This window comes from Balaenoptera physalus, assembly GCF_965194825.1.
Source record: "Balaenoptera physalus genome assembly, chromosome: 11".
Classification (NCBI taxonomy): Eukaryota; Metazoa; Chordata; class Mammalia; order Artiodactyla; family Balaenopteridae; genus Balaenoptera; species Balaenoptera physalus.
The window spans coordinates 62,874,694-62,901,611 of record NC_138896.1 but is presented as its reverse complement, the minus strand read 5'-3'; the positions used below and the strand labels follow the sequence as shown (position 1 = coordinate 62,901,611).

At 36.8% G+C, this 26,918-nt stretch overlaps 1 protein-coding gene across 1 annotated transcript in view; it reads right to left on the bottom strand.

Annotated features, from left to right (window-relative positions):
- OXSR1 (oxidative stress responsive kinase 1) overlaps positions 1 to 26,918 on the bottom strand; it is a 96,690-nt gene that overhangs the window by 14,266 nt on the left and 55,506 nt on the right. Inside the window, exons 6-12 of the mRNA XM_082412908.1 lie at positions 20,631 to 20,740; positions 18,029 to 18,130; positions 14,238 to 14,371; positions 10,239 to 10,287; positions 9,553 to 9,618; positions 5,287 to 5,409; positions 1,171 to 1,206 (exon numbers count right to left, since the gene is read on the bottom strand). Coding sequence (XP_082269034.1) covers positions 1,171 to 1,206; positions 5,287 to 5,409; positions 9,553 to 9,618; positions 10,239 to 10,287; positions 14,238 to 14,371; positions 18,029 to 18,130; positions 20,631 to 20,740 — 620 coding nt within the window. The remainder of the gene's footprint in view (positions 1 to 1,170; positions 1,207 to 5,286; positions 5,410 to 9,552; positions 9,619 to 10,238; positions 10,288 to 14,237; positions 14,372 to 18,028; positions 18,131 to 20,630; positions 20,741 to 26,918) is intronic.

Here is a 26,918-nt window from a genome sequence, read left to right as displayed (position 1 = left end):
ATAATGCTGCAATGAACACAGGGGTGCATATATCTTTCTGAATTAGTGTTTTTGGGGAAATACCCAGAAGTCGAATTGCGGGATATATAATTGTATTTTTAATTTTTTGAGAAACTGTTTTCCATAATGGCTGCACCAATTTACATTCCCACCAACAGTGCACGAGGCTTCTCTTTCCTCTATATCCTCACCAACACTTGTTGTCTTTTTGATAATAGCCATTCTGACAGGTGTGAGGTGATAAAGTTATTTCTTGCACACACTTCAAGTCCATCTGTGGCCAGCAGAGGATATATTTGGTACCTAAATTTGCAGCAGGGATGCAGTTCATGATGGCAGGAGCAAGGGAACCCAGAGAATCACAATGTGGCTCTTCCTTCTGCTCACATTTTATTGGCCAAAAGTAATTGCCACGGCCATGAGTAACTTCAAGGGGCAGAAAAATGCAATTCTATCGCATACCAAGAAGAAGAGCCAGAAATCTTAGTGAATAGCAGTTCTAATTCAAGTTGTCAGATACTAGCCTGTAATAAGCTGAGGTACAGTATTTTCAGTCTTAAACATAATCCTGTACATAACTGTATACTATATATACAAATGAAGTGGAAAAAATAGTTACTTTTAAGCATGTGGCAAGAACAAATTGGATTAAGAGCAAGACATGTGTGCCATTAAACCAAATATTGAATACTCATGAGATGATTATTTTCTTTAGGTAAGGAGCATAAGGCAGGCCAGCCTAACAGGAGTCTGTTTAGTAGGATTCCCTATCACACTGAGGCAGTAACTATAGACATCAGAATCTATTTGACAAGAGGCTGAGGAAAAAAGTCCAAAAAGCAAAGGCAGCATATGACAAATTCCTGGACAGACTAATGCAAAAAGACTAATTTCCACTTTAAGCAGCCCAAGATAAAAATAGCAGTTCATAAAGTCAAGCAAGCAAAAAAGAACATTCTGGGTTCTTAGGCCCACTTTTAAAATGAGTGCAATGGCACCATTTACTGAAAAGATCCATTCAAACTCAGAATCGACAGCTCTAATAAAATTCGACTGGTATAAGTTCCCATTCCCATTTAGGCACATACCAAAAAGTGTGCTTAACATTAAAACATTAAAACAAAACAAAAGCACATATACTTTAATGATTCAATAATCACAACTACTTACCTCAGAATTTGTTAATGAGTCTTTCACTCTGGGAGACTAAAAGAAATACAAAAAAAGGAGGCTTGTTAACTGAAAACTCAGGTTACTTGTAGTCAGTTCCAAACTGCACGGAATGTTGAAATGCAAGTCAACTCCATTTCATTCTGATCCATAATTAACTCATCGGTAACTCTAGTGAGAGTTTTCTGGAAAAAGAAAACTGTCATGATACTACTGTATTCTTTGTCCAGGTAGCCTGTAACGCATCAATATACTTATGGTATTTTAAGTCTAGAACTTGAGATTTATAAGCAAACATAATGGGACTGAGTTATCAGTTAGTAGGGAGGTCACATTCTTCAAAGTTCAATTCTTTCTACTAATCATGAACATATTATGTGCATAATATCTCAAACCAAATGTAAACATTCAAGCTAATTATCCAACACATTCTTAAAGCAGAGTAATTCTGATTATAGGCTTTAATGAAGAAAACTCTTGAGCCAAAATTGAAACACTAATTACAATATACCACATGAAAATCTAAAGCTAAATTGATTCAGTAAATCATAAGTTAGTAGTAATTCTGGATACAGGCACTGGAGAATACATGAAACAACAACATATCTCTAAACAAACGTCAATTTATGGTAAATTCTACCAAGTGTGAATTTAGACTTCTTATAAGGTCAGTTTAGGTTTTTAAAATTTTCATTACCATTTTATTAAGGAGAATCAAGGTACAGGCAATAGCTAATGGGTTACAGCAAGTATACAGCCAACCCAAAACCTTAAAAAAAACTTTGTTTGGAAATAATTTCAAACTTACAGAAAGTTGTTAGAATAATACAAAGAACACTGCTATAACCTTTACCCAGATTCATCCATTACTAACCTTTTTCCTCATGTGTTTTATTATTTAGTGTTCACTTTCTCTCTTTTTAAATATATATATTTAATCAATCCTGTACCATTTGAGAATAAGTTGCATATAATCATAGTTCTTTACAACTGAATAGTCACTGTGTATTTCTTCTTCTTCTTCTTTTTTTTAATATTTATTTATTTGGCTGCGCCGGGTCTTAGTTGAGGCACTCGGGATCTTCATTGCCGTGTGCGGGATCTTTGTTGCAGTGTGCGGGATCTTTTAGTTGAGGCACGCAGGAACTTTAGTTGTGGCATGCGGGATCTAGTTCCCTGACCAGGATTGAACCTGGGCCCCCTGCATTGGGAGTGCAGAGTCTTAACCACTGGACCACCAGGGAAGTCCCCACTGTGTACTTAAGAATAGGGATATTCTCTTACATAACGTCACACTACTAAAGCAATCAACTTCAGTAAATTTAAAAATACTTTAATTTACTCTCCATAATCCAACTTTTCCAGTGACCTCCTACACATAATCATTCCCCCCTGCCTACTACACACTCTATTTGAATAGAATGCTCCTAATTTGTGGTTTGTCTGATGTTTCCTCATGATTCAGACTTAAATGAATTCTACAGAGTGATGTATCCTTCTTATAGTATCATATCTTAGGGAATCACATGTTCCTCTGCCCCTCATTAGTGATGTTAATTTTAATCATCGAGTCAAGGCATTTTCTAATTCCTCAGGTATGCAGTATTTTTTTCTTGCAAATAATAGGCCATCTATGGAGAGAAACTTTAAGACCATGTAAATATCCTGTTCATCAAAATTTTCCCATATATTTAGCACCTATTGATGATCCTTGTCTGATCTAACATTTATGATTATTTTATGATGGCTGTAAAATGATGAACTTCCCCATCCACTCCTACATTTACCAGTCAGCACTGGCAGTTTACCGTAATGAAAAACCATCCCCCCCCCCATGTATTTATATATCTATTTATTATTCGTATGGGCCTATAGATTCCTATTTTTTAAATGATTTATAATTTATTACTACACTTAATGATTTTGATGGTTAAATTCTCCCTAATTTGGCCAGTGGGAGCTCCTTCAACCTGGCTCATATTATTATGACTTTTTTAAAATAAAAAATCTTTCTGTCAAAAGAAGATATTCCAGATTTATCTTGCATTTTCCCTGTGTAAGCCCTGGAATCAGCCATTTCTCCTTTGAGAGCCTTTGTTCTTTAGTAGGGAATGACGTTAGAAACCACGACCTGGGCATAAGGTATGCTTACTCTTGTAATCTTCGATTAGATGCCAGAAACTGTGAATTTTACCTTGTTGCATGCTGATAATTTCTATAAATCTTCTTGAGCTTTGTTTTGGAATACAGTAAAGTTACTTGGAAATAGTTTAATCCTTTTGGATCCTGCTTTGATGAGTTGTTAGTTGGGTCTGGAGCAGTGTTCAGTCTAGGGCAACATATTATACCCCATTACTGAGCACTCTACCAAATGCCCTGTGAATTATAAGTTTCTCCAGTCTAACTGCTACTCCTGGCTGTGTGAGTGCTGGGCACTTTCTCCACATGGGTAGTTTTCTCACATATAGTCATTGATAAGTATGCTGCTGAATACTCAAAAGGGAAGCTCTAAGCTTCTTTCTCTGGGTAGTTCTCTCCTCCTTGGTACTCTACCTTATCAAATTTTATCTGCCTTGATCTCTTACCTCTATCTACTCAACTCCCAAAAACACTTTTCAAGCCACAGTGAAGAGAAAACTACCCCAAAACTGACTTGGATGTTAGAATTAGCAGAGAAGGACATTAAAATAATTATTATATATTCATATCTTCAAAAAGCTAAGTAGAGACACTGAAGATGCAAAAACAAACACCAAATCAAACTTCTAGAACCTAACAACCAAATCAAACACCAAATCAAAATTCTCGTATTATGTATGAGATGGAAAGGAGACTGGATGGGATTAGCAGCAGATTAACACTGCAGAAGAAAGACTAATGAACAGGCTAGCACTAGAAACTATGCAAAATGAAACTGAGGGAAAAAGAATTTTTTAAAAATGAAAAGACGATCAGTGAGCAGTCAGACGACTTTAAGCAGCCTAATATACATGTTATTGGACTCTCCAAGGTGGAAGGACAGAAAAAGCATTCGAAAATGTAATAGCTGAGGGACTTCCCTGGTGGTCTAGTGGTTAAGACTCCACACTCCCAATGCAGGGGGCCCAGGTTCGATCCCTGGTCAGGGAACTAGATCCCACATGTGGCAATGAAGATCCCACGTGCCACAACTAAGACACAGTGCAGCCAAATAAATAAATAAATAAATAAATAAATATTTAAAAAAAGAAAATGTAATGGCTGAAAACTTTCCAAACTTGATTAAAAAATTATAAACCCAAAGATCCAAGAAGCTCAATAAACCCTAAACATGAAACATGAAAAAAAAAAAGATACACCTAGGCATACGATATCAAATTGCTCAAAACCATTCATAAAGAAAAAAGTCTTAAAAGCATCCAGAGTAAAAAGAAATGTGACTTATAAATGAAAAGATAAGTATACAAGCAGATTTAATACTGTAAACAATGCAAACAAGAAAATGTTGGAACAAATTCTTTAAGATACAGGCCCACCTCATTTTATTGCACTAGGCTTTATTATGCTTTGCAGATATTGCATTTTTTACAAATTGAAGGTTTGTGGCAACCCTGCACTGAGCAAGTCTATCAGCACCATTTTTCAAATAGTATTTGCTCACTTCATGTCTTGGTGTCCACTTCTAGCAAAAACTAACACACTCACACACACAATCCAGGATATACCAATTGAAGAAGAGGTGCACTGTTCCTCTTCAGGTAGAAAGTTAACAGGCTTTAGGGACAAAGTTTCAATTGTTAGGCTTTCAAATTCACTAATCTTTTCTTCTGCAGTGTTAATCAGCCATTAATCTAATCCAGTGTGTTTTCATCTCAGACACCATAGTTTTCATTTCTCGATTTAGGTCATTTTTATATACCCGAAATATCATCACAGTAAAACAGATATGCCAGTCCCCTTTTCCATGTAGAATAACTTGGGCTCCTGTTGTTAATAAGTTGTTCAAGAAAATTCTGTCTGTATTTTTTATATTTTAGCTGGTTAAACTGAACAGAACCACAGAATATAGTATTATCTCAGAGGCTTCAGACAAAAAGATAGAACTCTAGCTAAAGCATATAGCTTAACAAAACTTACCCTGAGTTGTGAAATTGCTGCTTTCCCTTCCTCACTTTCTTCATCAAATTCATCATCACTCCACTCCCAGCCACCATCTTCTGTCTTATGAAGACGGCCACTGGAACCTGGTACTCTCCGAACCTGCTCATTAGGAAGAGAGACGTGGACTATGGTAGTGTTCGACACTTACTATATAGAAAAGTCAGCCATATTCTCCCTCCTTCTATTACTTCAACGCTGTAAGCAGATAATAATTTTCCCAATAAAGAAGTTTTCCTATATAAACTCACATCCTCCATCCTTCACTTGCTTTCTCTTCATAATCTCCACTATTTGTCTTTACTCACAACCACTGACTCTCCCTGTACTTCGTACTCTGAGCCTGCACATCATCCAAATCCTTCTTATGTGAAGTCACAGGTCAAATCTGATTAATGGTTTCGTATCTTGAGACACTGAAAAAAAGGTGGGGGGGAGTTTAAGCCCTCAAATAAATAAACCCAAGATAAAGAAGATGCTGCTCTTTTTTTTTCAATTTTAATGTTTAAAATCACAATTATACCTCCATAGTTTCAAAAGTACTACAGCTATGCAAGTGTTGTTAAGAAAAAGAGCAGTCCCCTAACTTTCATCTTCTTCCTCACAGGCAACCACTTTCAATTCATGTTAGCTTATTCTTTTGGAATTTATATTTATCTCTCTGAGTAACCTGTTCTTATTATTACCCCTTGATTTTCTAGTTTTAGGAACTATCTATTGAACTTCCTGCTATGCAAAATGAGAATTTAACCCTATTATCAATCCCCTACTCTTTTTTCAAGATACATTGTAATTTTGATTAAATCAATATTCAGTGTTTATATAACACAATTATATAAACTATACAGTTGAACCTTATTATATATTACAATTACTTTTCTTTCCTGTATAACTTTTTAATTTTCCCTGGAGTTAATATTTGCTTATTTCTTGTCATATTCATCCCCCAATTCTCTCCCTGCTGTGTAAATCTCCTGTCACCATATTCACATATATTAGGTATTCATCAGTATTATCTTCTTGAGGAAGCCTCTCACCAGAGCCTCCTGATCTGTTCCACCAGACTGACACCAGGTCTGGTACTTTAGATCTCACTCTACTGTCATCCAGAGGACCATGCTTCCTAGATCACATGACTTCCCTGTTCTTACTTTAAGCATTTCCTCTACTATCAACATGGCGCATTTATTAAAGCCAGGCATTTCTGAACATAACTTGATTCTATTCCCACACTTCACTTACAGTTTGCCTGGTTAAAAAAAAAAATCTGGGTTAGAAATCATTTTTTTTCATAATGTTGAAATAGTGCTGCATTGTGATATGGCTTCCAGAGATGCTGCTGAGGTCATTATGATCCTTGATCCTGTCCATGCCCTGTCCCCCTTCTCTGGAAAGCTACACATCTTCTTTTCATCTCCAGTATTATGAGCTACCATGGTAAATGTGCCTTACTGTTGGTCTATTTTCATCCACTGTGCTGGGTACTTGGGCTCTTTCAATCTGGAAATTCACAAAATTTTTCTTGAATTAGTTTTTCAATAATTTCTTTTCTTCTGTTTTTCTCAGTTCTCCTTTTCTGGAACTCTTTTAACTCAAATGTTGAGCCTTCTCAAATAATCTTCTAATGTTCTCATCTTTTCTGTTATCTATCTCTTGGCCTTTTGGCTCTGTTTTCTGGGAAATTTCCTCAACTTTACCCTAAAATCTTTGTAAAGAATTTTTTTCATTTCTTCTATAATGTTTTCAATTTCCAAGAGCCATTGTGGTAGTGCCATTCTCTAAATGCTTCTTTTTTAAAAGTAACAGCTTTACAGAGATATAATTCATATACCATAAAATTGACCCATTTAAGGTATTATAATCCAATGATTTTTAGTATATTCAGAGTTGTGAAACCATCTCCACAATCAAATTTTGATCATTTTCATCACTCCCTCCACCCCCCAAAAAACATCCCATACCCATTAGCAGTCACTGCCCATTTCCCTACAATCTGCTCAAGTCCTAGGCAACCAATAATCTACTTTCTGTCGCTATACATTTGCCTATTCTGGATATTTCACATAAATGGAATCATAGAATATGTCTTTCAATTAGCATAATGTTTTAAAGGTACATACATGTTATGGCATGTATCAGTACTTTATTCCTTATTATTGCTGAATAATATTCCATTGTATAGGTGCATGACATGTTATATATCCATTTATAATAGATGGACATTCAGGTTGTTTCCACTTTTTAGTTATGAATAATACTTCTATGAACATTCATGTACATTTTTTTTTTTAAACATTACTCTCTTTTTATTCCAGTCCTTACCCAAGATAAGATTTCCAGAGATAGAGGCAAATTCAAAATACCTTCTATTTTAAGAAAGGATTTAATAGCATTTTACCAGTAATATCTAGTAATAACCATTTTACTGCTATAGGCTTCATCACTGTGGTATTGTATTATTTGTTTGTAAATCTTTCCCCTACCCAAGGTGTGTCCTTAAGGGCATGGAAAGTATCTTAATCACTTTTATATTTCTAGTATCTGGCACGGTGCCTGGCACATAACAAACACTCAGTACATGATATAGAAGGGAGGCTGGATCTATAAGGAGTGTGAAAGCATCACTGGGAATGCAACAAGGTAGAGAAAAGAATATAAAGCAGTAACCTTTCAAGGAGCTACCAGTGCAGTTATAAATGCTGCAGTTACTAATGCCTTGATAAACAGCTTGGAGTAGGGAAGGGCGAATTTGAAAATCTACAGATGGTCACCAAACTGCCTTCCAAGGAGATCTAGCCTGATCAGTTGCATGTCTTTGTTATACTGAATAGAGTATGCAAACTGAAAGGCCCCACCAGCCCCCTTTCCACTCTCTCTCAAGGCCTGCCATGCCCAACTCCTCACCCAAACAACTATTGAGTGAATATCTGAAAAGTATCCATTTGAAGGTATGCCAAATTATTAGCTTACCTAGGCCACTAATATCTTGGTTTGGTCCTGCCTTAAGGATAAAGGACTTATGTTTGTTCACTATTTTAAGGCTAGGTTACCCAAATAATACTGAAGGAAAGCCACAATCATCTTTTCTACTTTACGAACATTTCAAAAGAGTTTGAAGTTGACAGCTTTTTGTATTGTAATAGGGCAGGCATGTGGTATATGCCGCTTCCTTCTGTTGCCAATGGAATTCCAACAGAAACCAGAATGTTACTACTGGAAACAGATGAACTTCCTCTCATTGTTCCTGTACTTTTTCATATTAATCATGAAATAATGGGGAAGTGGCTTCTACTTTAGTCAGGGGGAAGGACATAAGACTGAATTATTTAATTTTTTAAACTCTTTTCTTCTTAAAACATGTAGTTCTTCCAGTCAGCCAAGAGAAAGGATACTGTTATTTAATAGAAATTCAGTCAGCCGAAGCAGCTCAGGATATAGATGTTGATATTAAGCTTGAAGCTGTTTCCAACATTGCTGATGGTTTTTAATGTGGCTATATTTAGCCTCTCCTGTCTCCCTCACGTGGCTTCAATGGGATTCACTTGGTACTCTGAACACTTTCTTCCATCAATATGGAGAATCCCCAGAAGTACCCATGGTGGATTTTTCTTCTCAGCCAACTTCCCAGCCGTGGGCGTGTCTCTCCGCCAGCCCTCGGCTGACAGCGATTGGACCCATGTACATATTTTTATGTGTACATGTTTTCAATGCTCTTGGGTATGACTAGGAGTGGAATTGCTGGGTCATATGGCAACTTTGTTTAGCCTTTTGTGAAACTGCCAGACTGCTTTTTAAAAGCAGCCACACCATTTTCCATTCCCATCAGTAATGTGTAAGGGTTCCAATTTCTCTACATCTTTAGCAACACTTGTTATTGTTTGTCTTTTTTGATATAGTTATCGTAGTGGGTGCGAAGTGGTGTCTTCATTGTTTTTGTATGGTGTGAAGAAACTTCACAACTTTACAACTTACTCTGGTAGTTGCAAACAGTGATTTAACAGAATTTAGAATTAATTCATTAATTATGTAACATACCTTTTCATTCTAGTTGATAGTGGAGTAATACCAAGGCATACAGTAGACTATTGCTAAAAGAATATATCAAAGAATGCTAAAGAAAAGACTGAAAGAAAATGAGTAATACTCATACTGTTAACATAGTATTAGTTAAATATACTTTCAAAATGTAAAAGTAAATCTATTCTAAGTAATTTCCCAGAAAAACTGAGTTAAATCCCCATTTACCTTTCTAGCTCTTTCAGAAATGGTTGGTGCTCTCTGCAATAATTTTTCTTGAAGAAATTCTTTATTCTGGAGAGGAAAAATAAGTATTTTCTTCTCACAAGAAGTTTTTATTGAACAAAATAACTGACACAGAAATATTCACCACAATTAAAATGTGATATAGTAACTGTTTTATAAAGAAGTTTGAAAAAAGCTTCTGAAGCTCCTTAGTATGTTACTACCATGACTTTATAAATTGAGAAAAAACTTTAGTGTACTGTAAGAACCATTATCTATGAAAAGTTTGCTTTAACATATGTCCTTTGGGATCATGGTCCCACATTTCCCAACTACAGTAACATCCTACTTATCCCACATCTTTGGGAAATGAGATGTTTACTAATTCAGTAGTAAACCCTGAAATGAGAGTTCAGTATATTTCACAGAATTTTCCACAGATTTTATTTATAATGGTAAAGTTTAATATTCATTTTTCCTGTTGTAAGTTTTACCTGACACTTAATTTATATGAAAAATACATTTATCTTATATATCAAAGATTGTATAAATAGTGCCCTCAGCAATTATTTGATCTACCATCATTCTTCCAAAAATAATCATCTTCATGCAACATCTGAACAGTGAACCTAATTTAGGTAATTGAGGAGGATCATATGAACACATGAAATCAAGTTAGAATGTCCTACCTTTGCTTTTTGGAAAAATTTGTGCCTTAACAGTTCTGCTGCTGTTGGTCTAAAACCAGAAAAGAAAGTTTTTATAAATTCAAGTGGAATGTGGGTTTTCATTTTCAAAAATGATTTCTTGAGCATCAAGATAAAAACTCAGTGTACTCCACTGTCCTTAACCTACTAAAAACCAAAAAGGATAAACTCAGTACAAGACATTGAACAGAATTTAAAAACTCAAATAGAAGTGTTCTGATAATAATTACTGTAGGCTCTTTCAAAAATTCATTAGTGAAGTGTTTATTTTAAAAGCATGATTTCTTAGTGGCTTTCAATATATTTGCTATTGAATATTATTTCCCAAGAAGTTGGCTTTATCTACTTTAACAAGGCAAAAAAATATATTTAAACTCACAAATCAAGCCCTGTGCTTCTTGCCACATGGTTGCCTGCAAGCCTTCATCTTAGGTAACTACATATTTTTAAAAAATAATTTCACAATTTCCTTTTAAAAAACTGAAGATTCTAAGAGTAACGTATAGTCCCTCAATTTAATCTAAACTCAGTTTTTTTTTAAATTAATTTATTTTTATTTATTTATTATTTTTGGCTGTGTTGGGTCTTCGTTGCTGTGTGCAGGCTTTCTCTAGTTGTGGCGAGCAGGGGCTACTCTTCGTTGCTGTGTGTGGGCTTCTCACCGTGGTGGCTTCTCTTGTTGCAGAGCATGGGCTCTAGAGCGCGTGGGCTTCGGTAGATGCGGCGCATGGGCTCAGTAGTTGTGGCTCGTGGGCTCTGGAGCGCAGGCTCAGTAGTTGTGGCGCACGGGCTTAGTTGCTCCACGGCATGTGGGATCTTCCTGGACTAGGGCTCGAACCCGTGTCCCCTGCATTGGCAGGCGGATTCTTAACCACTGAGCCACCAGGGAAGCCCTAAACTCAGTTTTTAACTCAACTGTGCACAGTCTTACTTCATTTGCATAAAGGCATTGTTGTCCATTTCACAAACTAGTATGACTGAGAATAAATAATAAATACTACACTTAAGAAATTGGACCTGATTAACGCCACATACCTACCATGTAATCCTGAGCAAATCACTTCTCTAAGGTTCAGTATTACCTGGCCAAGTCCCTAAAAGCAGTGGTTCTAAAACACTGCTGTGCATTACAATATCTGGGAGTTAAAAAAAAAATCCTTGGGACTAAAGACATGAGGGTCATATTCTAGCTATGTCAGAGCAACAAGGTAGAAGCAGCCTAGGTTTTGTATTGCCCTCCTGAAACAGAGTTATCATACCACATGTGAACTGTTACACAAGACAGAAATAAACTCTTATCTTGTTTAAAAAAAAAAAAAAAAATCCTGATGCCCAGGCTGTTCCCCTTAACACTTAAAGCAGAATCTGTGGGGGCAAACCTGGGTATCAGCAGTTTTTAGAACTCCCCAGGTGATACCAATATGCACTCAAGCTTGAGAACCAGGGCCTCAGAGGATTCTTATAAAGATTAAAAGAGAGAGTCAGTGTGGAAGTGCTATGCAAACTGAAAGTAGACATTACAATTCCTATTTTTTCATTCAGTCACAATTTCAATATGTTCAACAGTTTGCACAACACTGTTTTTTATGATTCGTTCCTTTCTTCTGGGTTCACTTCCTTCTTTCTAAAGTACACTTTAGAGAGTTCTTTAAGTGATTAAAACATGACTGGAAAACTCAATTTTTGTCTGAAAAATAACTTAATTTCATGCTTACTGTTGAATGATAGTTTGACTAGATGGAGAATTCTGGGTTAACAGTTATTTTTTCTCAGCACTGTTCCAGTATATTCTGGCCTTGACTGTTGTTTTTGGGGAAGTGGCTGTCAATCTGCCTGCTATTCCTCAGTAGGTAATCTGTTCTCTCAGGTCGCATTTAAGAGCTTCTCTTTGCCTTTGTGTCCAGTAGTTTCACGACAATGTGTACAAGTGGGAAAAGAGGGATACCGCTTGGAATCTGGGGTGATATTTCCTTAGCCTGAAAATAAAGGTATTTCATCAATTCAGAAAATTCTCAGCTGTTATTTCTTCGAATGTTGCTTCTAGTTCACAGCGTAGTGTTATACTGTGTGTTTTGTAATTTTGGATTGTGATCTCTTCAGTGCAAGAATTTCATGGGGGACTTCCCTGGCGGTGCAGTGGTTCAGAATCTGCCTGCCAATGCAGGGGACACAGGTTCAATCCCTGGTACGGGAAGATCCCACATGCCACGCAGCAACTAAGCCTGTGTGACAAAACTACTGAGCCCGCGCGCCACAACTACAAAGCCCGCGTGCTGCAACTACTGAAGCCCATGCGTCTAGAGCCTGTGCTCTGCAACAAGAGAAGCCACCGCAATGAGAAGCCCATGTATCGCAACAAAGAGTAGCCCCTGCTCGCCGCAACTAGAGAAAGCCTGCACACAGCAACAAAGACCCAACACAGACAAAAATAAATAAAATTAAAAAAAAAAAAAAAAAAAAAAAGAATCTCATGGACCTGGGTTTTGGAAGTATTCTAACAGTGCAGTTTCCAATTGCTTCTGCCAGAAATAAAACTGGCTTAGTAATAACTGTTTTACTTTCTAATCCTGTGGATTCCTGGATAATATGGGTATAAATTCAGACTGTAAACCTGCAGAATGTTCAGGTCAGAGGGCTGGATTATTCAGGAAAGATTTCTGTTGTGTCTCTGTGATGATGGACAGATTTTTTTTTTTGTTTTTTGTTCTCTCCTTTTACTCAGGATGCAGACTTCTGAATGTCCTAGCTTTAAGCAGAGATCTCAGTTCAAAATCCCCATTGGGTAGGCCCAGTATCTCATTTCCAGTCCCCACTTGGAAGTTAAAAATCCAAACCAGTAGGTTATTGGAATGAATAGTGTCCTACTGAGGGGAGCCACAGAATTAGTTTATGATAGTTCTTGGATTTATGGCTTCCTTATTAATTCTGGCATCTGAAGACATCCCTTTATTCCAAGTTCATCTCTGTATTTGGTTTTTTAAGTTTGATAGATTTAGCCAGCATTTCTGGGTGTTTGTAACAAGAGAATTCTGTTATTTTAGTCAACTAACTTGGCAGAAGCAAAAGCGTTACCTATTTTTTATACCAATTTATTCAGAAAGAGAAAAAAAGTTCTAAAAACATAGGTTTGAATTTTACTGCCTGTTTTTTTTACCCTTTCCAATATTTCCAACAGTAAATTTTGAAGCCCATTAAATATACTAAAGACATGATCAAGGATGTCAGTTCAAATCTTTTACTTTTGTTGAGCTTCAGAAAAATCAAAATTAAAGACCTCTTAGTGCTAAGAACCTGAGTGGACTATGTATATACCATGTGAAACAGAAAGGTAAGATAGAGTGGGAACAGGGCCCACGGTTAGAAATCAGGAGTTTTGGTTGACCTCAAAGATACAAGATTGTATTCAATGATCTTCAACATTCTATGCTTCTGTTTAATTCATAAAGATACACACATTAGATGATCATGTTTCTTTACTTACATGCCACCCAATCTTTCTAATGTTAACAATAAGCTCTTTGACTTTTTGATCCACTTAACTAAAATATCTTTACAGTAAGGAAATAAGTATGACTATTTGACATTAAATATAATATTTGCTATGTATATTTCTCTTGTTATTAAAATTGTAAAGAGCATTAAGATACTGCTTTACTTACAACTCTTAAATGCAAATTGAAAATAAGCCCTCCCACTAACTTGGCATTTCAGTAACATAGAAATTTATAATTATAAGAAATTAACCAGGAAATAGGTTAACTATTTAGGATACACTGTATACTAAAAAGAAGGGAGAAAGTAATTCACTCATTTCCAATCTAGTATAATGGTCTGTCCATTTTTTTCCTAATGTTTGTATTTAGTTCCTTTGAATTCCCTGTGCATGTATGTATGTACAGCATGTATGTATGTGATTCTTAGCCTTCCCCAATGGTTTATATATTAGATGAAGAGAAAAGTAAGCTTTATCTCATATTTTACCTTTTTTCTGGATCCTTTTGAAGGCACAATGAAATCATTTTTCTAAATGATTTTCCATACTTTTTCAGCATTTCTTTATCTTGAACACCAGTTTCCAAAGAAGGAGGATCATTCTGCAGTGTCAGCATTAAAACCTGTAAGAATTTTTAATACAATATAAACTTCTGAAGACTCAGTAAAGTAAATTAAATGTTGCGGCCAAGTTTTTTCAATATAGACAACCTCCAAACATATGAGCAGATTTCATTTTCTAAAAGTTCACATTTAGACCAGTTGTTTGGAAACTAGAGTTATTTAGGTGTTTTCCATATAAACAGTATCTTATAGATAGTTGGCTTCCCAGGCAATGTGCCTACAAGGGCTCAACTGTATCAACATTGCATTGTATGTCCTTTAGTTGGAATCCTTTCTTCATGTCCTCTGTCCCCATTCTTATACCAGCAAACTATCTTAAAAAAATTAAAACCATAGCAAAATTAAGAGTGTGACCTTGCTGACTTTACCTATTCATGGCTCTGCTTCAACCTGACCCCTTGTAACCTGACCTTCTCTTCCCAGAACTCCTCAGAAACTCCAATCATAGAAATCACTGATGATGTCCCAGTTAACAAAGCTACAGCCTCTTTTAGTTTGCATTCTTCCTACCTTCCCTGCAGCAACTGTCCATCTGAAATCTCTTCCTTCTTTGACTGACATGGCAACATACTATCTTGATGCATAGACATGTAAATAATAAAGGTCACATTTATATGGTAGAATTTGGGATAATTTGTGTTTTTCTATACTGTTTGACTTTTTAATAAAAGTATAAGCCATTTTTCTAAGCACAAAGTCAACACCAAAATTAAAAGGCTATAATCAGAATTATTACTTGCTATACAGATTCAATTTATATTTACTGAAAGGGAACTACTAAGATTGGCAGTATTTCTCGTTTTGAGCAAATAGGTTAACGTGTATGTCTGGCTACAACTGCAGGAGTCACTGCCTACAATGATATAAGTAAACCTCATCTTCCTCCCCCACCTCTTTTTAAAAATAAGCCATTTCTTGGGCCTAAAAATAACCTCCCACCTTACAGTTATTAAAAAACCATCCTTTTCAAAACCCTGTGAATATTCACTTATACCTAGGCATCTTGACCTTTAAGAAAAAACTGTGGCCTTAAAATATCACTAACCTTTCACGCATCAAATATATAGATCAATATACATATGTTTTGAATATGCAGATATAGAGGTTTTTCATACTATCCGCTTACTGGTTTTGTCCCTCTCTACATTGTTAGAGCCTTAAAGGGGACAAAATAACGTTTTAAAGGTTCTAAAATGCACCAAGAACATAGATATATGAGTAATATCACTATGACAAAAATTCACAACGGTGGTCACCATTTTAAACAGTCATAGGGCATTTTGTAAAGTGGTCAAGCAGAACTATAAACAACAGCTACAGTTACAAACAAATAGAATTCATGTGCATATTATAACTAAGGGGTCACAGATAAAAATGGCTGCCAACAGTACTGGCAGGACCATCTTGAAACACAAAAAACTCACTTATTACTAATGTTGGGGCATTAGGATTAACAACTACGTTTCAGGTAACTACTCCTTCAGGATATAAGAGGCCTTTTAATAAAAGCTGCTTAACGTCCTACTACAAAGCAAACTTTTATTCAATAACAGTGAGAATAATATATATGTATGGCACATGAACACTTTGCATGGATCTTATTTAACATATAAAAAGCACTTAAAACACTTAAAAGCACTTAAAAACAGTGCCTGTCACAGATAAGTGCTCAATGAATGTTAGCAATAATTACTATTAACATGTAACCCTTCGAACAACCTTATAAAGTAGAAATGATCATCATTCCCACTGAGGCTGTTCTACACAAGTGACTGTGGGGAACACACTCTAAAATAAGACACAACAGATCCTAATATCAAACTAGTTACACAGTCAGGAGATGGTGAGTCATCATATAAAAAGCTCTACTACAATGTAAAGTCACCCAATGCTAAATACCAAATATCTAATAGAGATTTTAACTGCTACAGGAGTTAGAAGGAATGCAGGGCAGAATTCTATGGATAAGAATGTCAAATGAATCAGGCTCCCGGACTTCAGACTATACTACAAAGCTATAGTAATCAAGACAGTATGGTACTGGCACAAAACCAGAAATATAGATCAATGGAACAGGATAGAAAGCCCAGAGATAAACCCACGCACATGTGGTCACCTTATTTTTGATAAAGGAGGCAAGAATATACAATGGAGAAAAGACAGCCTCTTCAATAAGTGGTGCTGGGAAAACTGGACAGCTACATGTAAAAGAATGAAATTAGAACACTCCCTAACACCATACACAAAAATAAACTCAAAATGGATTAAAGACCTAAATATAAGGCCAGACACTATAAAACTCTTAGAGGAAAACAAAGGCAGAACACTCTATGACATAAATCACAGCAAGATCCTTTCTGACCCACCTCCTAGAGAAATGGAAATAAAAACAAAAATAAACAAATGGGACCTAATGAAACTTAAAAGCTTTTGCACAGCAAAGGAAACCATAAACAAGATGAAAAGACAACCCTCAGAATGGGAGAAAATATTTGCAAATGAAGCAACTGACAAAGGATTAATCTCCAAAATTTAAAAGCAGCTCATGCAGCTCAATATCAAAAAAACAAACAACTCAATCCAAAAATGGGCAGAAGACCTAAACAGACTTTTCTCCAAAGAAGATATACAGATTGCCAACAAACACATGAAAGGATGCTCAACATCACTAATCATTAGAGAAGAGCAAATCAAAACTACACACCACACCGGTCAGAATGGCCATCATCAAAAAATCCACAAACAATAAATGCTGGAGAGGGTCTGGAGAAAAGGGAACCCTCCTGTACTGCTGGTGGGAATGTAAATTGATACAGCCACTATGGAGAACAGTATGGAGGTTCCTTAAAAAACTAAAAATAGAACTACCATATGACCCAGCAAACCCACTACTGGGCATATACCCTGAGCAAAACATAATTCAAAAAGTCATGCACCACAATGTTCATTGCAGCTCTATTTACAATAGCCAGATGGAAGCAACCTAAGTGTCCATCGACAGATGAATGGATAAAGAAGATGTGGCACATATATACAACGGAATATTACTCAGTCATAAAAAGAAACGAAACTGAGTTATTTGTAGTGAGGTGGATGGACCCAGAGTCTGTCATATGGAGTGAAGTAAGTCAGAAAGAGAAAAACAAATACCGTATGCTAACACATACATGTGGAATCTTAAAAAAAAAAAAAGGTTCTGAAGAACCCAAGGGCAGGACAGGAATAAAGACGCAGACGTAGAGAATGGACTTGAGGACACAGGGAGGGGGAAGGGTAAGCTGGGATGAAGTGAGAGAGTGGCATGGACATATATACACTACCAAATGTAAAATAGCTAGCTAGTGGGAAGCAGCCACATAGCACAGGGAGATCAGCTCGGTGCTTTGTGACCACCTAGAGGGGTGGGATAGGAAGGGTGGGAGGGAGATGCAAGAGGGAGGAGATATGGGGATATATGTATATGCATAGCTGATTCACTTTGTTATAAAGCAGAAACTAACACACCATTGTAAAGCAATTATACTCCAATAAAGATGTTAAATAAATAAATAAAGTGAAGGAGAACAACAACAACAACAAAAGAATGTCAAATGAAGTAAGGCTCTGAAAGAGAATTGAAGCATGAGCTGGGGTAGTATTTTGAATATGAGCTTCACCTTCATTGGTGGATACTTATGATAAGGAGCTGCCCCTGTGGCCAGTTCAATTGCTGTGATCCCAAAACTCCAGATGTCAGCTTTGAAATCATAACCCCGGACCTGTACAGAACAGAGAGACGTACAAGATTATTTTTACCACCCTAAAAGCACTTTTAAAAGATAGCTTCTAATATGTATCAAGAACCATAAACTTTAAACCAATAAAATATAATCTAAAGTTGGCAAAAGCCAAATATACTTGGTAAGAGGAAAAAAGAAAAAGAAAGAAAGAAAACTGAATGAATGTTCACCAACAATGGGGAAATAGTTAAGTATGGTATATTCACTTAAAGAAATATTATATACTCAACTAAAAGCAATATTAATGAATTCTATATGAAAATATGGAAAACCACTTTATGGTGTGATATGATAAAGCACTTATGAAGAAAAACGATTACAAAATTTTTCATAAGTTTTGATACTATTACAAACAGATATATAGCCTATTAAAGAAAAAAACTAGAAAGAACTAGAACAAAAAAAAATGTTAGGCAGTCTTAGGCATAGTTTTCCAAATTTCCTATGTTATGGTATTGTTTTTTTCTTTTTTTAAATTAATTTTTATTGGCGTATAGTTGCTTCACAATGCTGTGCTAGTTTCTACTGTACAGCAAAGTGAATCAGCCACACGTATACATATATCCCCTCTTTTTTGGATTTCCTTCCCACTTAGGTCACCAGAGAGCACTGAGTAGAGTTCCTTGTGCTACACAGTAGGTTCTCATTAGTTATCTATTTTATACATAGTATCAATAGTGTATATATGTCAATCCCAATCTTCCAGTTCATTCCACCCCCCCTTCCCCCTTGGCATCCACATGCCTGTTCTCCACATCTGTGTCTCTATCTCTGCTTTGCAAATAAGATCATCTACACCATTTTTCTAGATTCCACATATATGCGTTAATGTTCTTCTTTTTCTGACTCACCCTACTCTGTACGACAGTCTCCAGGTCCATCCACATCTCTACAAATGACCCAATTTTGTTCCTTTTTATGGCTGTGTAACACTCCATTACATATATGTCCCACACCCTCCCCATTAATTCCTCTGTGTTATGGTATTGTTTTATCACCTTAATTTTTAGAATGAAAAAAGTTACCAAGGGTGAGAATATTTTTAAAGTTGTTGGTGTGAATATGTTGCCAAATTTCTCTCCTTTATACTGTCACCAGCATATTATATAATTAAATATTTTAATTTTCTATCCTAAGCAATATAGGAGGAGAAGCAGGTTTGGGGAGTGTGTGGTTTGAGACCTAAAATTAAATCTCCATATTACGTGCTGCTTCAACATTGGGTAAACAGGAGGACCTCTATTGACCTAAGCGAAAGTTCCCTTCCCCAGTCTCCTCCCAAGGAGAAGGTCCCCTAGGCCCAACAACCCTGCCTATCAAATGGATCAGGTGCAGTTCCTGTTTATTCCTGAGTAGCAGGTTTCCCTGTCAGCCCTCAGAATTGTTCAAACAAGCCAATCACACCTTCACAAGGAAACCAAAGGGCATATCACTCTCTTGATACTACAGAGCCTGTCTCCTACAGCAACTGTTTGTTCACTCCCTTCCTAAGTGCAACCCCGTGGGGCATGCAGTGTCCTCTGCCTCCAGATATGTGTACACACAAATAATAAACTGCTGTCAATCTCACTAGGCCCAGTGTCAGGTGCTGTGCGTTCAGCCATCCCCATAACCCTAGTATGGGAAGCCTTCCCTCACCAACAGGGTCAATACAGGCCTGTACTGTATTGTATTTTATTGTAACAGAATAAAAAGTAGATTCAGTTCTACATACTGAGTTTGACATAAGACATTTATGTAAAACGTCTATAGGGAATTGGAAATATCTATCCAGAGGCTTGAAAAACAAGACTCGACTGGATATAATTTAGAAATAATTAACAGGTGGGAAGTGAAGATGAAAATAGTATGTGTCGTCAGAGAATAGAAGAGTCAGAAACACGGTGCTGGGAAGCAGTGTCATTTAGCAGTAGAAGGAAAGCCAGAAGAGAAGCCAGAGAAATGGCCCGACAAGTAGGTGAAGAATGAGGAAGCTAAGGATGTGAGTAAAGGGGGAAAAGGTCAACAGTTTCAAATGCCACAAAGAGAGCAAAACAAGGAGCAAAAAATGAGCACTGGATTGGAGAATTAGCAGTTTCCATTAGGTGATGGGATGAGCGACATCAGACTGCAGTTTGTTTGAAACAACTGGGAAATAGGGACTTGGAGAAAACTAGTCCTTCAAGAGCCATAGCAATGAAACTACATGTAAAAAAAGTCAGGTCATTTAATTTGTACTAAGGATATTAGCATTAAATCAATCTTGATTATATTATTCCTTAGGTTGCCTTTTGTATAAATCTTGAGATTCCTATGTCCTTTGTTAAGATTCTAGAGTTTTGGTTTTTTTTTTTTTTAAGCACAGACCAGTCTTAAACAAGGAACAGAGACGTATTTCCCAAAGCTAACCTAGTAGAACACACAAAAGCAAACACTACTCAATTTTTTCAATTTTGTAACAAAACCCCAAATCGTTTAAAAAAGACAAAAGACACAGTACCTGTTCCATAACTTCAGGCGCCATCCAGCAAGGGGTTCCAACAAAGGTTTTTCTAACTTTATTTCGGGTAATGTCACCACCAGTTGCTAAAAAAGCACTAACTCCAAAGTCTAAAATAGAATACAACAGCAAGGCATTAAAAGTACAGTAACTAACATAAATAGATAGGAAAGTAATATAGTTATGGTCCTATATACACAGCATGACCTTTTCTCTTCTTTCTGCTCAACTTCTTGACTAAATTAAGACATAGCTTAACAGATTCCTCATTCCATTCCTCTCCACCTCCACAATCATCATCTCCTCTGATTTTCCTCCTTGCTCCGATCCATTCTTTTCATCTTCCCAAACTGAAATACTATACCCATTAAACACTAACTCCAGTTGCCTCTTCTCCCCAGCCCCTGGCAACCACCATTCTACTTTCTGTCCCTATGATTTTGACTGCTCTTAAGTATCTCATGTAAGTGGAATCATAAAGTATTTCTTTTTATAACTGACTTATTTCACTTAGCGTAAGATCTTCAAGGTTCATCCATGTTGTAGGATATGTCAGAATTTCCTTCCTTTAGAGGTTGAATAATATTTCATTGTATGTATATACCACATTTTGTGTATTCATTCATCCACTGATGGACACTTAAGTTGCTTCCAAGTTTTAGCCATTGTAAATAACGCTGCTATGAAAATGGGTATACAAATACCTGTTTCAGTCCCTGCTTTCAGTTCTTTGGCGTATAATTCCATTCAGAAGTGGAATTGCTGGATCATACAGTATTTTTATTTTTAATTGATTTGAGGAATTGCTATACTCTTTCCCACAACAGCTGTACCATTTTACGTTCCTACCTATAGTGAACAAGGATTCACATTTCTCCACATCCTTGTTATTTTCTATTTTTTGATAACAGCCATCCTAATGGGTTAGTATCTCCTTTTAGTTTTGACTTGCATTCTTCCCTGATGATTAGTGATACTGAGCATCTTTTCATGTGCTTTCTGGACACTGGAATATCTTCTTTGGAGAAATGTCTATTAAATTTTAAAGTTGATTTTTTGTTGTTGTTAAGTTTTAGGAGTTCTCTATATATTCTGGATATTATAAATCTCTTACCAGATACATGACTTGCAAATTTTTTCTCCCATTCTGTGGGTTGCCTTCTTACTCTGTGGATAGTGTCTTTTAATGCACAAAATTTTTTAATTTTCATGAAATCCAACTTGTCTATTTTTATTCTTTTGTTGCCTGTGCCTTTGGTGTCATATCTAAGAAATCACTGCTAAATTCAACGTCATGAAACTTTTGCCCTATGTTTTCTTCTAAGAGTTTTACTGTTTTAGGTCTTATATTTAGGTCCATTTTGATCCATTTTGAGTTAATTTTTGAATATGGTGTTGGTTAAGGGTCCAGTTTCATTCTTTTGCATTGGGATATTCAGTTTTCCCAGCACCATTTGTAGAAAAGACTGTCCTTTCCCCATTGAATAGCCTTGACACCCTTGTCAAAAATCATTTGACCATATGTACGAGGGTTTATTTCTGAGCTTTCTATTCTATTCCACTGGTCTCTATACCTATCTTTATGCCAATAACATACTGTTTACATTACTGTTGTTTTGTAGTAAACTTTGAAAACAGGAAGTGTGAGTCCTCCTGCTTTGTTCATTTTTTTTCAAGACTGTTTCGGCTATTTGAGGTTCCTTGAGATTCCATATGCATTTTAGGATTTTCTTTTTCTATTGCTGCAAAAAAAAAAAAAAAGGCCATTGGGGTTTTGATAGGGATTGCACTGAAACTATAAATTACTTTGGGGAGTATTGACTTTTTAACAATAGTAAGTCTTCCAATCCATGAACAGGGGGGATGTGGTTCCATTTATTTACATCCTCTTTAATTTCTTTCAGCAATGTTTTATAGTTTTCATTGTACAAGTATTCCACCTCCTTGATTAAGTTAACTGCTAAGTATTTTATTCTTTTTGATGCTATTTGTAAATGGAATTGTTTTGTAATTTCTTTTTCAAATTGTTCATTGTTAGTGTAGAAAATGCAACTGATTTTTTTTTAAAGATTACCATTTTATTTTTATTTATTTTTAAATATTTATTTATTTATTTTGTCTGCGCCAGGTCTTAGTTGCAGCATGCGGGATCTTCATTGCGTCATGCAGGATCTTTAGTTTCGGCACGACGGCTTCTAAGTGGCAGCATGCAGACTCAGCTGCGGCATGTGGACTTCTTAGTTGTGGCATGTGGATTCTTAGTTGCAGCATGAGAACTCTTAGTTGCAGCATGCGTGCGGGATCCAGTTCCCTAACCAGGGATTGAACCCAGGCCCCCAGCATTAGGAACGTGCAGTCTCACCCACTGGACCACCAGGGAAGTCTGCGACTGATTTATGTCTGTTGACTTTGCATCCTACTTTACAAAATTCATTTATTAGTTCAAATAGTTTTTCTAAAAATATTTATTTATTTATTTATTTTATCTTTTGGCTGCGTTGGGTCTTAGTTGCGGCACGTGGGATCTTTCGTTGCGGCGTGTGGGACCTTCGTTGTGGCACATGGGCTTCTCTCTAGTTGTGGCATGTGGGCTCAGTAGTTGTGGCACGTGGGCTCTCTAGTTGTGGCATGCAGGCTCCAGAGCACGTGGGCTCTGTAGTTGTGGCATGCGGGCTTAGTGGCCCCATGGCATGTGGGATTTTAGTTCCCTGACTAGGGATCGAACCCGTGTCCCCTGCACTGGAAAGAGGATTCTTAACCACTAGACCACCAGGGAAGTCTCTCAAGTAGCTTTTTATGTAATGTTTAGGGTTTTCTACATATAAGATCATACAATCTGCAAACAGACATAAGTTTACTTCTTTCTTTCTAGTTTGAATGTCTTTTATTTTTTTTCTTGCCTAATTGTTCAATCTAGAACTTCCACTACTGTGTTGAATAGAAGTGGCAAAAGCAGACATCCTTCCTGTGTTCCTGAACTCAGAGGAAAACCTTTCATCATTGAGTATGATGTTCATTGTAGGTTTTTCATGTATGGCTTTTAGTATGTTGAAGAAGTTTCCTTCTGTTCCTACTTTGTTGCATGTTTCTATCATGAAAGGGTGTTAAATTTTCTCAAATGCTTGTTCTGCACTGAGATGATCAGGTGGGTTTTCTTTTTCTCCTTCTTCTGTTAACGTCATGTACAACAATGATTTTCATATGTTGAATCATCCTTGCATTCCAAAGAAATCCTACTTGGCCATGGTATATGATCCATTTAGTATGCTACTGAATTTGATTTGCTAGTTATTTTGCTGAAAGTATCTACATCAAGTTCATAACGGATACTAGTCCATAGTATTCTTTTCTTGTTAGTGTCTTTGTCTGACTTTTGGTCTTGTTGAGGCACGTGAGCTCAGTAGTTGTGGCATGCTGGCTCAGTTGCCCTGCGGCATGTGGGATCTTAGTCCCCTGACCAGGGATCAGACCCGCATTCCCTGCATTGTAAGGCGGATTCTTTAGCACTGAACCACCAGAGAAGTCCCTAGTTCTTCTTTAAATGTTTGATAGAATTCACCAGTGAAACCATCGAGTCCAGGGCTTTTCTCTGTCAGAAAATTTTTGATTACTGATTCAATCTCTGTACTAGTTATAGGTCATTTCAGATTTTCTACTTCTTCATGATTTCATCTTGTTAGGTTTTGTGTTTCAAGGAATTTGTCCATCTAGGGTATCCAATTTGTTGGAGTACAATTGTTCATAATACCATCTTATAATCCTTTTTATTTGGGTGGAATTGGTAGTTATGTCCCCATTTTTGTTTCTGACTTTATTTTTTTAATATTTATTTATTTATTTAATCTTGGGCTGCATTGGGTTTCAGCTGCGGCACGTGGGATCTTCGTTGGAATCTTCGTTGCGGCATATGGGATCCTCTGCCAGGCCACGCGGGCTCCTTGCTGTGGCGTGAGGGCTCAGTAGTTGTAGCATGCAGCCTCTCTAGTTGTGGCCCACATGCTCAGTAGTTGCAGCGTGTGGGCCCAGTTGCCCCATGGCATGTGGGATCCCAGTTCCCTGACCAGGGATCGAACCCACGTCCCCTGCACTGGAAGGCAGATTCTTAACCATTGGACCACCAGGGAAGTCCCTGTTTCTGATTTTAGTCATTTGAGTCTTCTTTCTTTTTTTCTTAGTCTACCTAAAGGTTTGTCAATTTTGGTGATCTTTTGGTTTCATTGATTCCCTCTATTGCTTTTCTATTCTCTGTTTCCTTTTCTCAACTCTAAATTTTATTATTTCCTTCCTTCCGCTAGCTTTGGGTTCAGTTTCTTCTTTTTCTAGTTCCTTAAGCTGTAAAGTTAGGTTGTTGATGTGCTATCTTTCTTGTTAAAGAAAGCATCTAAAGCTATAAATCTGCCCCTCAGCAATGCTTTCACTGTGTCCCCTGAGTTTTGGTATGGTTGTGATTTTGTTTTCATTCATCTCTATTTTCTAGTTTCCCTTGTGATGTCTTCCTTCATCCATTGATTGTGAAAATGTGTGTTTAGTTTCCATAAATTTGTGAATTTTCCAGTCCTCTGTTGTTGGTTTCTAGCTTTACCTCATTGTGGTCAGATGATATCACTTAATCTGCGGCCTAACATATGGTCTATCCTGGAAAATGTCCCTTGGGCACTTGAGAAGAATGTGTATGCTGTTCCTGTTGGGTAGAGTGTTCCGTATATGTCTGTTAGATCTAGATGGTGAATGTGTTGTTTAAGTCCTCTATTTCCTTATCTTCTGTCTGTTCTACCCATTATTAAGAGTGGAGTACTGAAGTCCCCAACTATTATTATAGAGCTCTCTACTGTTTCTTTCAGTATTGTAGAGGTATCTACAGTACCCTTCACTTCTGTCATTTTTTGCTTCATATATTTTGCTGTTATGTTAATAGGTGCATGGATATTTATAAGTGTTGTATCTACTTGTTGTATTTAACCTTTTATTAATATGTAATGTACTTCCTTAAATAAGACAGAGAAAGAGAAATATTGTATGATATCCCTTATATGTGGAATCTAAAAAGAAATGATACAAATGAACTTACTTACAAAACAGAAACAGACTCACAGACTTAGAGAATGAACTTATGGTTACCGGGGGGAAAGGGATGGTTAGGGAGTTTGGGATGGACATGTACACACTGCTATATTTAAAATGGATAACCAACAAGGACCTACCGTATAGCACAGGGAACTCTGGTCAATGTTATGTGGCAGCCTGGATGGGAGGGGAACTTAGGGGAGACTGGATACATGTATATGTATGGCTGAGTCACTTTGCTGTGTACCTGAAACTATCACAACATTGTTAACCGGCGATACTCCAATATAAAATAAAAAGTTTAAAAAAAATATGTAATGTACTTCTTTGTCTCTTGTAACCTTTTTTTTTTTTTTAATTGGAGTATAGTTGCTTTACACTGCTGTGTCAGTTTCTGCTGTACAGCAAAGTGAATCAGCCACACGTATACATATATCCCCTCTTTTTTGGATTTCCTTCCCATTTAGGTCACCACAGAGCACCAAGTAGAGTTCCCTGTGCTATACAGTAGGTTCTCATTAGTTATCTATTTTACACATACTAGTGTATATATGTCAATCCCAATCTTCCAATTCACCCCCCCCCCCCACATCCTGGTAACCTTTTTTGATTTAAAGTCTATTTTGTCTGACATTAGAGTAGCCACCTCTGCTCTCTTTTAGTTAGTTACTATTTGCATAGAATATATTTTTCCATCCTTTCACTTTCAATCTATTTGTATCTTTGGATCTAAAGTGACTTGCTTACAGATAGCGTATAATTGGATCGTGTTTTTATCCATCCTGTTAATCTCTTTTTTTTTTTTTTTAAACTACTGTCAACTTCCAGCCTGTTTTGTTATTTATTTATTTATTTATGGCTGTGTCGGGTCTTCGTTTCTGTGCGAGGGCTTTCTCCAGTTGTGGCAAGCGGGGGCCCCTCTTCATCGCGGTGCACAGGCCTCTCACTATCGCGGCCTCTCTTGTTGCGGAGCACAGGCTCCAGACGTGCAGGCTCAGTAATTGTGGCTCACGGGCCCAGTTGCTCCATGGCATGTGGGATCTTCCCAGACCAGGGCTCGAACCCGTGTCCCCTGCATTGGCAGGCAGATTCGCAACCACTGCACCACCAGGGAAGCCCAATCTCTGTCTTTAATTGGACAGTTAATTCATTTACATTTAAAGCAATTACTGATAAGGAGGGACTTACTTCTGTCATTGTGTTATTTTTTTCATATGACTTATA